The 12,893-nt window shown below is 47.9% G+C and overlaps 1 protein-coding gene across 3 annotated transcripts; it reads right to left on the minus strand.

Moving 5' to 3' along the window:
* Window positions 1-3,486: 3,486 nt before the first annotated feature.
* LOC146057767 (uncharacterized) lies at window positions 3,487-7,294 on the minus strand. Of its 3 annotated transcripts, XM_083169429.1 has the most exons (5): window positions 6,981-7,293; window positions 5,177-5,437; window positions 4,755-5,091; window positions 4,371-4,679; window positions 3,487-4,262 (listed from the first exon to the last, which is right to left on the minus strand). In XM_083169429.1, exons 3-5 carry the CDS (start codon window positions 4,912-4,914, stop codon window positions 3,595-3,597), a joined length of 1,137 nt encoding a protein of 378 aa, XP_083025555.1. In that variant the 5' UTR covers window positions 4,915-5,091; window positions 5,177-5,437; window positions 6,981-7,293; the 3' UTR covers window positions 3,487-3,594. The 3 variants fall into 3 exon arrangements, with proteins under 3 accessions (XP_083025555.1, XP_083025553.1, XP_083025554.1); XM_083169427.1 differs by having other exon boundaries at window positions 4,371-5,091; window positions 6,981-7,294; XM_083169428.1 differs by lacking the exons at window positions 5,177-5,437; window positions 6,981-7,293 and having other exon boundaries at window positions 4,371-5,145.
* Between the last annotated feature and the right edge of the window lie 5,599 nt (window positions 7,295-12,893).

Below are 12,893 nucleotides of genomic sequence, written 5' to 3' on the forward strand. Positions count from 1 at the left end.
GTCTTCAGAGGATTATTGAGAATAAAACCGCATGTAGGACAGTATCTACATGCGGTTTTATTCTCAATAATCCTCTGAAGACTAATAAACTAAATATTGGAAGATCTCTCCTCCTTACTTCATTGGATGTGGTTCACATAGTTTGTATTTGGACATTTATATATTTTTAAACCTTAGGCGCCATACCTCTATTGGGTGTAATATTGTGTTTGGTGTGTTCCCTATCCCTCAGGGAATTTAGGGGTAAGGCTGCCAAGTATTAATAGAAATCAAACTTGTAAAATTGTTTATAGCGCGATTTGGAATATTGGGGCTACATATACATATACATATATATATATATATATATATTCTCCCCCCCATGCTGTGCCTAGTTTCCTCTTTGGTTTACTGTTGTTAGACTCTGGGGGCCATGGGCCAAATGTAATAGGGTGAGAGTTTCAGAAAGTGAGAGGTTTTGGGAAGTTTTCCCCCTTTTTTTAAAGCAGCAATCACTTACACTTCAAAACCAGGTTGATTTTGCCATGTAATTGATTGCTGCTTTAAAAAACATGGGAAAACTCTCCCAAAATCTCTCACTTTCTGAAACTCTCACCCTATTACATTTGGCCCTCTGTGTCTGTTGCCTACATCACAGTTTATTTTATTTTTTATTTCACTGATGTAGCGCACATAGTGATGTTTGACAGTGTAGAGGGGTCAATAATATAATGCTGTGTGTGCGGGGATCGGTATTGTAGCGTATGATATAGTGGGCTCAGTAGAGTAGTGGCAGGTATAGAGGGGTCAGTAGTGTAGTGTAGGGTATAGAGGGGTCAGTAGTGCAGTGTAGGTTATATAGGGGTCAGTGATGTGGTGGTGGGTATATAAACCACCCCTACAGGTTTTTTTAAATATTTATTATGTTGGACACTTTAGTACAAGGGAGGAGGCGCCGAAACATACCCTTGCTCCGGGCACCATGTCACCTAGCTACTCCTCTGGCTGCATGACAGGGACCTTGGAACCGGAGGTCCCACTGGTGGGATGAAGACTTGTACTGAGATGAATGGGTCCAGGAAATCCCGTAGAGCCGCTTCCTGTCAAGCCACGGGGGGGCCAAGTTCGTAGCGTACCCCCCTCTCTCACAGCCTAACTGTCAATACCTCACTCACAGCCCAATTATACACCCCCTCACAGCCTCACTATAAATATACACCCCCTCTCCGCTCACAGCCTACTTCTAACAATGCACCCCTTGCAGTCTGACTATCTATACCCCCAACACTGCATACCTCTGATTATACACACCCCCACTCACAGCCTAACTCTAACATACCCCCCCCCCCCCCAGCCTAAAGGGATGTACACACAGGACTCATCTCAGCGATTTTTCACTAGCTGAGTAGTTTGACTACACCCCCCACTGCATCCTATCCCTAGCCATACACCCCCCACTGCATCCTATCCCTAGCCATACACCTCCCACTGCATCCTATCCCTAGCCATACACCTCCCACTGCATCCTATCCCTAGCCATACACCTCCCACTGCATCCTATCCCTAGCCATACACCCCCCACTGCATCCTATCCCTAGCCATACACCTCCCACTGCATCCTAGCTGTACCCCCAGCTTACATTACATTACCCCCAGCCTAGGGACATATACTTTGCACCCCATTTTTTTTTTGCTATTGTGGAGCTCACTGTGTTTTTATTTTATTTCTGTGGAGGCTAATGTTTAATGTTTTTTATCTGGTGTCAGTGTGGGTTTTTTCCACTGTTGGGGCCACCAATGTGTATTATTTTCTGTTTGGGCCAATGTTTTTTGTTTTGTATTCTTAGGGGGGGCAGTGCTTATTTGTGTGTGTGTGTAAGTATGCTTGTTACCTGTTGGGGTCAGGTTTTTTTTTCCTGTGGGGGTCAATGCTTTTATTTATTTCATTGTGGGCCAATGTAATGGTGTTTGTACTCAGTTGCTGTGGCACAGGCACTAACAAGTGTATTTTAAATGTGTTCTACTTTCCTTGGGGTTACAGGGGGTCAGCTATTCACAGTATGGGTGAGTTATCAGAGTGATATGAAAAAGTTGCTGAAAGTGGTTGCATACAAAGAAGCTGATTTGCTTGCATTGAAGGCCAGACGGATGATTTGCACCTAGGATAGGGCTGGTGAATGTTTCAATAATGCAGCCAATGGTGGCAGTGTCGTAGCATTAGCGTAAAGTTAAATATGCAACTGCATAAAAAAAGTACAAGGAAGGCTGCAACTGCATGTAACGCTGAATCAGATTCTATTAGGGATCCTCCCCCTCTTGCCAGACTCCACCCCCTTAGCAGACCCCGCCCCCTGGGCTGCTTCCATAAATTTCCCGGGCTGGTTTTACATCCCAATCCGCCCCTGGCCACACTTCAAATGCGCCTGGTCTGTGCGTTAGCACAAGGGACAAGATGTGACTTGCAAGTTGTGGGCACCGGATGTGGGCACCGGATGCAGAGTAAGCGTTGTGGTAACGCACAAGCCAGCCACACTTCAAATGCGCCTGGTCTGGGCGTTAGCACAAGGGACAAGATGTGACTTGCAAGTTGTGGGCACCGGATGCAGAGTAAGCGTTGTGGTAACGCACAAGCCAGCCACACTTCAAATGCGCCTGGTCTGGGCGTTAGCACAAGGGACAAGATGTGACTTGCAAGTTGTGGGCACCGGATGCAGAGTAAGCGTTGTGGTAACGCACAAGCCAGCCACACTTCAAATGCGCCTGGTCTGTGCGTTAGCACAAGGGACAAGATGTGACTTGCAAGTTGTGGGCACCGGATGTGGGCACCGGATGCAGAGTAAGCGTTGTGGTAACGCACAAGCCAGCCACACTTCAAATGCGCCTGGTCTGGGCGTTAGCACAAGGGACAAGATGTGACTTGCAAGTTGTGGGCACCGGATGCAGAGTAAGCGTTGTGGTAACGCACAAGCCAGCCACACTTCAAATGCGCCTGGTCTGGGCGTTAGCACAAGGGACAAGATGTGACTTGCAAGTTGTGGGCACCGGATGCAGAGTAAGCGTTGTGGTAACGCACAAGCCAGCCACACTTCAAATGCGCCTGGTCTGTGCGTTAGCACAAGGGACAAGATTTGGGGACAAGATAGATTAGAGGGTGCACTTGGGTATTACTCACCAATAGGTATGTAGCTTTGGCATTCTCCCCGTTTTGGATTTTAGGAGTTCAAAATCAATTTCCAATGCACTGCACCCTGAAAAAATGAAAACCAAAAAAAAAGGTGTTTGCACTGGGTGTAATTTTGATAAATATTAACAAATGGTTTAAAGGTTGCATTACAAGGGTAGAAATGTGGGATCAGATTGCTCTTTTTATGGCCCATTATTACATCCACCATATGTAAGGAGCTTTCATCATTTCCCCACAATTATCAATGCATGCACGCGCATGCATTGCATAACTGTTACGCCCAACTCCTTAGTGAACACAGCTGTAGAAAAAAATTTGCAAGGGTTAAATAATCATAAGAAAAGACAAACTGAAAGTAGGAGAAAAGAAAGCTTTGTATATTAACATAAAAACAAACAACATGTAAAATAAATGGAAATATACGACCGTGTTCACTGTGCAGGGTCCTCCTCCGCCGGTCCCGGCCTTTGGGCGGTTGAAGCTCGAGCAGGAGATGTGCGATGTGGTGGCGTCCTTGGTCTTTGGCTGGAGGGTGGAGGAGGTGGATACATTCCAGCGTAGCCTTGGTATGCCTGAGAAGATCCAGCCCACGATGTTTGGAGATGCGCAGGCTCCTGATGCCGACTTGATGAAGATGGTGGCATCCACGGTGAAGGGGTGGCTCTCGCTGGTTGTCCCACGTTGTCCGGATTGTATCTCCGCTGCAGGGAACTGGCGATCATCATGCAGCTTGCCGCAATTTGTGTCTGGCAGGTGGAAATTTGTCTCAGGGTCTCCTGTTGACACGCTGCATTCTCAACCAACTTGTAGATCCCGGTCATCATCACCTGGTTATCCTCTCGACGTCTGCGTTCGGATTCCACCCAGTCTTCATGCCGTCTTCGCTCTATTTCGGCCCAATCCTCCTGGCGTCTTCGCTCGATGTCGGACATCGTTGTGGCCAGTGTTTCAAGATGCTTCTCCATGGCTGTCATCCTCTGCTCCATCATGATCCGGTACTGGTTCTGATGATCTTCTATTTCAGATGCCAATTGCCGGACTCTATGGACGCGCGTTGGAGCCTGTTCTCTCTGGATGTCCTCCACGAGCTGCATTCCGGCTATAAAAAAAAAGGACAAGATAAATAAATTTTATCAATTTCACACAATGTAATCTTTAAAAAAAAAAAAAAAAACCACAAGGTTACAAACAAATGGCAAAAGCTTACAATCCATCAGTGGTGGTCTGGTGGGATCCACCTCCTCCTCATCTTCAGACGCTTCCTCGATGTCCTGGATGGAATGATGATAACTTGGAAGCTGATGGGCCAATCCTCCACTTGCTGTAGATCCTTCTTCACCCAGTGGGGTTTGCAAGCTGCTGTCTTCAAATCCTTGAGAGGTGTCTTCTGTTTGAATGGACGATTCAAACTGACTGATCGAGTACAGATCAAGGGTGATGGTCTCTTCCTGTGTTGACGGTTCTTCAGCCGGTTGGCTTACATGGGTGTCTTCTGTCCGATCTTCAGCAACGACAACTGTTGAAATGAGAATATACATTTTAGAACATTGCAATATAATTTTAGAGAGAGCAAAGTAGTACAAATAATTACCCTGCTCCTGAGTTTGCGAAGGTGCTGTTTCTGCAGGTGTTGTCTTCCGTCTTCTTCGTTGCGCAGGTGGAATTTGCGCTTCCAGAGCATTCAACACTTCTGCTCTGCGGACATTGGACTCCACAGAGCCTGGAACACCTTCCACCATGATTGGATTCATGTGTTCCTGGATGGCTCATTCCCACGGCTGCCATGAAACTTGTAATGGTGGTCCGCCTCCAGTCCCAATTAGATGTTGCCTGACTTGGCCCATCTTCCGTTTTGTGTGCCGTCGACAATCATTGTATCGTTTGTGGCATTTGTCGATCGACCTGACGTTGCCACTCACTGCTGTAATCTAAGATGCAAAACATCACATTATAAACAATCAAATAATGCACTTTTTTAAATGGATTTATTTTAATAAAAAAAAAACAATGAACCTTCTCTGCAATCGAGGCCCATATTCTTTTACGCTCTCTACTGCTCGTTTCCTGTCTTCTTTGTCCACACAGTTGGTCATAGAACTTGTGGACCATTTCAACCAGCACGTTGCTTTCTGCAGTAGTGAACGGGATGCTCTCTTCTTCTCCCTCGGCAAGTTGGTCTAGGGGAACCTTTTTTTTCCTGCCAGGTTTCTTTCTCGCTACGGGTGGTTGGACCCCAGAACCACTGGGTTGTTCGTCCAGTGTTCTGTCTGTAGCCTTTAAAAAACAAACAGTGTGAGCAAAATTACACATAGATTTAGCATATATTAAACATTAACTTCATGATGTATTAAGTATTTGGCCACGCCCCTTTCCGTCATATGTTGTTCGCCTGCATCTTTCTGCGTTTCAGCAAAGAGAACTGCAAAATGCCGGCGATAACCGGAAATTATCACGGACTGTATTCATATCTGAGCTGGGTTCCCCAGACTGCTGTATATAGGGGACATCACAGGGCTGTATGTCGGACAATAATAGGATGTTATACTGAATAATCCAAACAGGTTATTCAATTAGGATGAGTATGTGTGCTACTGGAGGGAAATATTCCCTCATGTTATGTAAATGGCTGTAATATGTTCCCTAAGCTTTGTATACTGTATCCCATACTGCTACATATGCATATGAAGGCAAGAAGAGCGTTTTATGAACACAAGAGAAACTGGGAGGATAAGCGTTGCCCGTGGTTACGTCACTGCCTCCTGGTTATGTTGTTAGTAAACTGTGATGGTAGCATGAATACGGGATTTGCTACAATGAAGTTAATTATGGCAGTCTTCCCGAATGCTTAATACCTAAAGAATATAACTGTATATCTAGAGTCAAATGGTCCGGCTAGAAGCGACCAAAAGCTTAGATTAGAATCTGTTTAGTTTGTGTATATTTTTTGGTTCTGGGATCAAAGGGCCTCTTTATATATCATGCAACCGCACCCAGCATAGGAAGGGTTAAAAATTCCAGAGGGTGGTGGAGAGGGGTGCCTTTGGGATTTAAGTGGGTGTTTGCAGGGAGAGAGAGGCAGAGAAGTGTCCGAGCGTCAGCGCTGGGAGTTGTGGACTAGCGTGTCCTGGCCATCTGATGTTAATCTGAAGGATAACATGGTAAGGTTCTGATAACGTGAATAATACTGATGACCTTTCTGTATATAATGTATATAGACTTTAAATGCTGATTTTACATGTAGAACCCGTGTGTAAAATAAAGGTAATACTTTGGTATCTTTGCTATTGTTTATTCCTGTGCAATCTTTGGAACTAGGAGTGACCCCGGGGCTCTGCGTGAGGCTTAAGTCGCGCTGCGCTGCTGCATGATCCCGGGATCTTCACACTGGTTGCCAAGGGGGGGGGGGGGGGGGGGGGGGGGCAGCAGAGTAGGTGAGCAGGCTATCAACGCGGCGGGGGACTGGACCAGCTGACACGCTGATCTAAGTCACATTTGCATCATCCTTTACCCCACCACCCTGACAGTACGCAGATCTACTCTGCTGAGAGCGGCTGTTACAGCATCCTATCCTGTCCCCACCCCCCACCCCTCCCCACTGCTCTCAACAGCAGAGTGGACTTAGGATGCAGAGTTTGAAAAGTTAACCTGCTCTCATGCAGGGTTCGTGATGCGCAGCAGCAGCAAAATATATAAAACCTACAGTCATCGGCGTCCGGTGGCCACTGTTTAATGGGTCCCGGCGCCCACTTTTAGGGTAAAATACGCGCTAGTGCGTTGTTGCGAAACCTGTCTATTCATCAATTTTTAAAGAAGTTACCTGTGTCCTTCTCCTTTTAGTTGTTTGTCTTGATTGAGGTGTTCCTTCTCGATCTCCATGCTCCATGTCGTCCTGCACCGGCCGGCCAGGGTTACTTGTGGATATCCTATCACCATCTTCCTCCCTTGTAGTCATCTCCACTGGACTCGTCTCACCTGAAATAGAAAGAAGAGGGGAAAGGGGTTCCACGGTCCTTGTCCGATGAGACATTCCTGTGGAATATAAACACAGATATAGCAATATTAATTTACATTTTTTTACCTTTACTGTGCAATTAACCTACCTTAAGAAAATTTTGTGAAAATGACACTTAGGGGCGAGGCGAACCCAAGTGGGGTGCAAGGTGCAGGCATGCTAGTCAGGGATGCTGGGGTGTAGTGGGGGGGATCCCGACATGCTATGTTCGTGACCCAGGGCCCCCATTTTAAAATGGCTGCAGGTTTTTTTTTTTTTTTTCCTTTTTTTTTTGGCTGCAGTCATTTTAAAATGGGGACTCACGACCACGCCCAAAGCATGAAGGGCACCCACCACAACACTCCAGCACCCCAAACAAGCATGCAGCATGGCCGCACATGGCACCCACACATGATCCACACTAAAAAAAAAACCCAAACAGGCAATTTTGAGAAAATGACACTTAGGGGCGAGGCGAACCCAAGTGGGGTGCAAGGTGCAGGCATGCTTGTCAGGGATGCTGGGGTGTAGTGGGGGGGATCCCGACATGCTATGTTCGTGACCCAGGGCCCCCATTTTAAAATGGCTGCAGGTTTTTTTTTTTTTTTTCCTTTTTTTTTGGCTGCAGTCATTTTAAAATGGGGACTCACGACCACGCCCAAAGCATGAAGGGCACCCACCACAACACTCCAGCACCCCAAACAAGCATGCAGCATGGCCGCACATGGCACCCACACATGATCCACACTTAAAAAAACCCCAAACAGGCAATTTTGTGAAAATGACACTTAGGGGCGAGGCGAACCCAAGTGGGGTGCAAGGTGCAGGCATGCTTGTCAGGGATGCTGGGGTGTAGTGGGGGGGATCCCGACATGCTATGTTTGTGACCCAGGGCCCCCATTTTAAAATGGCTGCAGGTTTTTTTTTTTTTTTTCCTTTTTTTTTTGGCTGCAGTCATTTTAAAATGGGGACTCACGACCACGCCCAAAGCATGAAGGGCACCCACCACAACACTCCAGCACCCCAAACAAGCATGCAGCATGGCCGCACATGGCACCCACACATTATCCACACTAAAAAAAAACCCCAAACAGGCAATTTTGTGAAAATGACACTTAGGGGCGAGGCGAACCCAAGTGGGGTGCAAGGTGCAGGCATGCTAGTCAGGGATGCTGGGGTGTAGTGGGGGGGATCCCGACATGCTATGTTCGTGACCCAGGGCCCCCATTTTAAAATGGCTGCAGTTTTTTTTTTTTTTTTTCCTTTTTTTTTTGGCTGCAGTCATTTTAAAATGGGGACTCACGACCACGCCCAAAGCATGAAGGGCACCCACCACAACACTCCAGCACCCCAAACAAGCATGCAGCATGGCCGCACATGGCACCCACACATGATCCACACTTAAAAAAACCCCAAACAGGCAATTTTGTGAAAATGACACTTAGGGGCGAGGCGAACCCAAGTGGGGTGCAAGGTGCAGGCATGCTTGTCAGGGATGCTGGGGTGTAGTGGGGGGGATCCCGACATGCTATGTTCGTGACCCAGGGCCCCCATTTTAAAATGGCTGCAGGTTTTTTTTTTTTTTTTCCTTTTTTTTTTGGCTGCAGTCATTTTAAAATGGGGACTCACGACCACGCCCAAAGCATGAAGGGCACCCACCACAACACTCCAGCACCCCAAACAAGCATGCAGCATGGCCGCACATGGCACCCACACATGATCCACACTAAAAAAAAACCCCAAACAGGCAATTTTGAGAAAATGACACTTAGGGGCGAGGCGAACCCAAGTGGGGTGCAAGGTGCAGGCATGCTAGTCAGGGATGCTGGGGTGTAGTGGGGGGGATCCCGACATGCTATGTTCGTGACCCAGGGCCCCCATTTTAAAATGGCTGCAGGTTTTTTTTGTTTTTTTCCTTTTTTTTTTGGCTGCAGTCATTTTAAAATGGGGACTCACGACCACGCCCAAAGCATGAAGGGCACCCACCACAACACTCCAGCACCCCAAACAAGCATGCAGCATGGCCGCACATGGCACCCACACATGATCCACACTTAAAAAAACCCCAAACAGGCAATTTTGAGAAAATGACACTTAGGGGCGAGGCGAACCCAAGTGGGGTGCAAGGTGCAGGCATGCTTGTCAGGGATGCTGGGGTGTAGTGGGGGGGATCCCGACATGCTATGTTCGTGACCCAGGGCCCCCATTTTAAAATGGCTGCAGGTTTTTTTTTTTTTTTTCCTTTTTTTTTTGGCTGCAGTCATTTTAAAATGGGGACTCACGACCACGCCCAAAGCATGAAGGGCACCCACCACAACACTCCAGCACCCCAAACAAGCATGCAGCATGGCCGCACATGGCACCCACACATGATCCACACAAAAAAAAAACCCCAAACAGGCAATTTTGTGAAAATGACACTTAGGGGCGAGGCGAACCCAAGTGGGGTGCAAGGTGCAGGCATGCTAGTCAGGGATGCTGGGGTGTAGTGGGGGGGATCCCGACATGCTATGTTCGTGACCCAGGGCCCCCATTTTAAAATGGCTGCAGGTTTTTTTTTTTTTTTTCCTTTTTTTTTTGGCTGCAGTCATTTTAAAATGGGGACTCACGACCACGCCCAAAGCATGAAGGGCACCCACCACAACACTCCAGCACCCCAAACAAGCATGCAGCATGGCCGCACATGGCACCCACACATGATCCACACTAAAAAAAAACCCCAAACAGGCAATTTTGTGAAAATGACACTTAGGGGCGAGGCGAACCCAAGTGGGGTGCAAGGTGCAGGCATGCTAGTCAGGGATGCTGGGGTGTAGTGGGGGGGATCCCGACATGCTATGTTCGTGACCCAGGGCCCCCATTTTAAAATGGCTGCAGGTTTTTTTTTTTTTTTTTCCTTTTTTTTTTGGCTGCAGTCATTTTAAAATGGGGACTCACGACCACGCCCAAAGCATGAAGGGCACCCACCACAACACTCCAGCACCCCAAACAAGCATGCAGCATGGCCGCACATGGCACCCACACATGATCCACACTTAAAAAAACCCCAAACAGGCAATTTTGTGAAAATGACACTTAGGGGCGAGGCGAACCCAAGTGGGGTGCAAGGTGCAGGCATGCTTGTCAGGGATGCTGGGGTGTAGTGGGGGGGATCCCGACATGCTATGTTCGTGACCCAGGGCCCCCATTTTAAAATGGCTGCAGGTTTTTTTTTTTTTTTTCCTTTTTTTTTTGGCTGCAGTCATTTTAAAATGGGGACTCACGACCACGCCCAAAGCATGAAGGGCACCCACCACAACACTCCAGCACCCCAAACAAGCATGCAGCATGGCCGCACATGGCACCCACACATGATCCACACTAAAAAAAAACCCCAAACAGGCAATTTTGAGAAAATGACACTTAGGGGCGAGGCGAACCCAAGTGGGGTGCAAGGTGCAGGCATGCTAGTCAGGGATGCTGGGGTGTAGTGGGGGGGATCCCGACATGCTATGTTCGTGACCCAGGGCCCCCATTTTAAAATGGCTGCAGGTTTGTTTTTTTTTTTCCTTTTTTTTTTGGCTGCAGTCATTTTAAAATGGGGACTCACGACCACGCCCAAAGCATGAAGGGCACCCACCACAACACTCCAGCACCCCAAACAAGCATGCAGCATGGCCGCACATGGCACCCACACATGATCCACACTTAAAAAAACCCCAAACAGGCAATTTTGTGAAAATGACACTTAGGGGCGAGGCGAACCCAAGTGGGGTGCAAGGTGCAGGCATGCTAGTCAGGGATGCTGGGGTGTAGTGGGGGGGATCCCGACATGCTATGTTCGTGACCCAGGGCCCCCATTTTAAAATGGCTGCAGGTTTTTTTTTTTTTTTTCCTTTTTTTTTTGGCTGCAGTCATTTTAAAATGGGGACTCACGACCACGCCCAAAGCATGAAGGGCACCCACCACAACACTCCAGCACCCCAAACAAGCATGCAGCATGGCCGCACATGGCACCCACACATGATCCACACTAAAAAAAAAACCCAAACAGGCAATTTTGTGAAAATGACACTTAGGGGCGAGGCGAACCCAAGTGGGGTGCAAGGTGCAGGCATGCTAGTCAGGGATGCTGGGGTGTAGTGGGGGGGATCCCGACATGCTATGTTCGTGACCCAGGGCCCCCATTTTAAAATGGCTGCAGGTTTTTTTTTTTTTTTTTCTTTTTTTTTTGGCTGCAGTCATTTTAAAATGGGGACTCACGACCACGCCCAAAGCATGAAGGGCACCCACCACAACACTCCAGCACCCCAAACAAGCATGCAGCATGGCCGCACATGGCACCCACACATGATCCACACTTAAAAAAACCCCAAACAGGCAATTTTGTGAAAATGACACTTAGGGGCGAGGCGAACCCAAGTGGGGTGCAAGGTGCAGGCATGCTTGTCAGGGATGCTGGGGTGTAGTGGGGGGGATCCCGACATGCTATGTTCGTGACCCAGGGCCCCCATTTTAAAATGGCTGCAGGTTTTTTTTTTTTTTTCCTTTTTTTTTTGGCTGCAGTCATTTTAAAATGGGGACTCACGACCACGCCCAAAGCATGAAGGGCACCCACCACAACACTCCAGCACCCCAAACAAGCATGCAGCATGGCCGCACATGGCACCCACACATGATCCACACTAAAAAAAAACCCCAAACAGGCAATTTTGAGAAAATGACACTTAGGGGCGAGGCGAACCCAAGTGGGGTGCAAGGTGCAGGCATGCTTGTCAGGGATGCTGGGGTGTAGTGGGGGGGATCCCGACATGCTATGTTCGTGACCCAGGGCCCCCATTTTAAAATGGCTGCAGGTTTTTTTTTTTTTTTCCTTTTTTTTTTGGCTGCAGTCATTTTAAAATGGGGACTCACGACCACGCCCAAAGCATGAAGGGCACCCACCACAACACTCCAGCACCCCAAACAAGCATGCAGCATGGCCGCACATGGCACCCACACATGATCCACACTAAAAAAAAACCCCAAACAGGCAATTTTGAGAAAATGACACTTAGGGGCGAGGCGAACCCAAGTGGGGTGCAAGGTGCAGGCATGCTAGTCAGGGATGCTGGGGTGTAGTGGGGGGGATCCCGACATGCTATGTTCGTGACCCAGGGCCCCCATTTTAAAATGGCTGCAGGTTTTTTTTTTTTTTTTCCTTTTTTTTTTGGCTGCAGTCATTTTAAAATGGGGACTCACGACCACGCCCAAAGCATGAAGGGCACCCACCACAACACTCCAGCACCCCAAACAAGCATGCAGCATGGCCGCACATGGCACCCACACATGATCCACACTTAAAAAAACCCCAAACAGGCAATTTTGAGAAAATGACACTTAGGGGCGAGGCGAACCCAAGTGGGGTGCAAGGTGCAGGCATGCTAGTCAGGGATGCTGGGGTGTAGTGGGGGGGATCCCGACATGCTATGTTCGTGACCCAGGGCCCCCATTTTAAAATGGCTGCAGGTTTTTTTTTTTTTTTTCCTTTTTTTTTTGGCTGCAGTCATTTTAAAATGGGGACTCACGACCACGCCCAAAGCATGAAGGGCACCCACCACAACACTCCAGCACCCCAAACAAGCATGCAGCATGGCTGCACATTGCACCAAGCACAGTAATAAAAAAAAAAATAAAACACTCAAGCAAAAAAAAGTTTAAAACCCCCCCAAAAAACGGGGGGCACACATACTGCAAACAAACAAACACTCACCCACCCCA

This window comes from Crinia signifera, chromosome 2 (genome assembly GCF_055691185.1).
Source record: "Crinia signifera chromosome 2, ASM5569118v1, whole genome shotgun sequence".
In the NCBI taxonomy this organism is placed as follows: domain Eukaryota; kingdom Metazoa; phylum Chordata; class Amphibia; order Anura; family Myobatrachidae; genus Crinia; species Crinia signifera.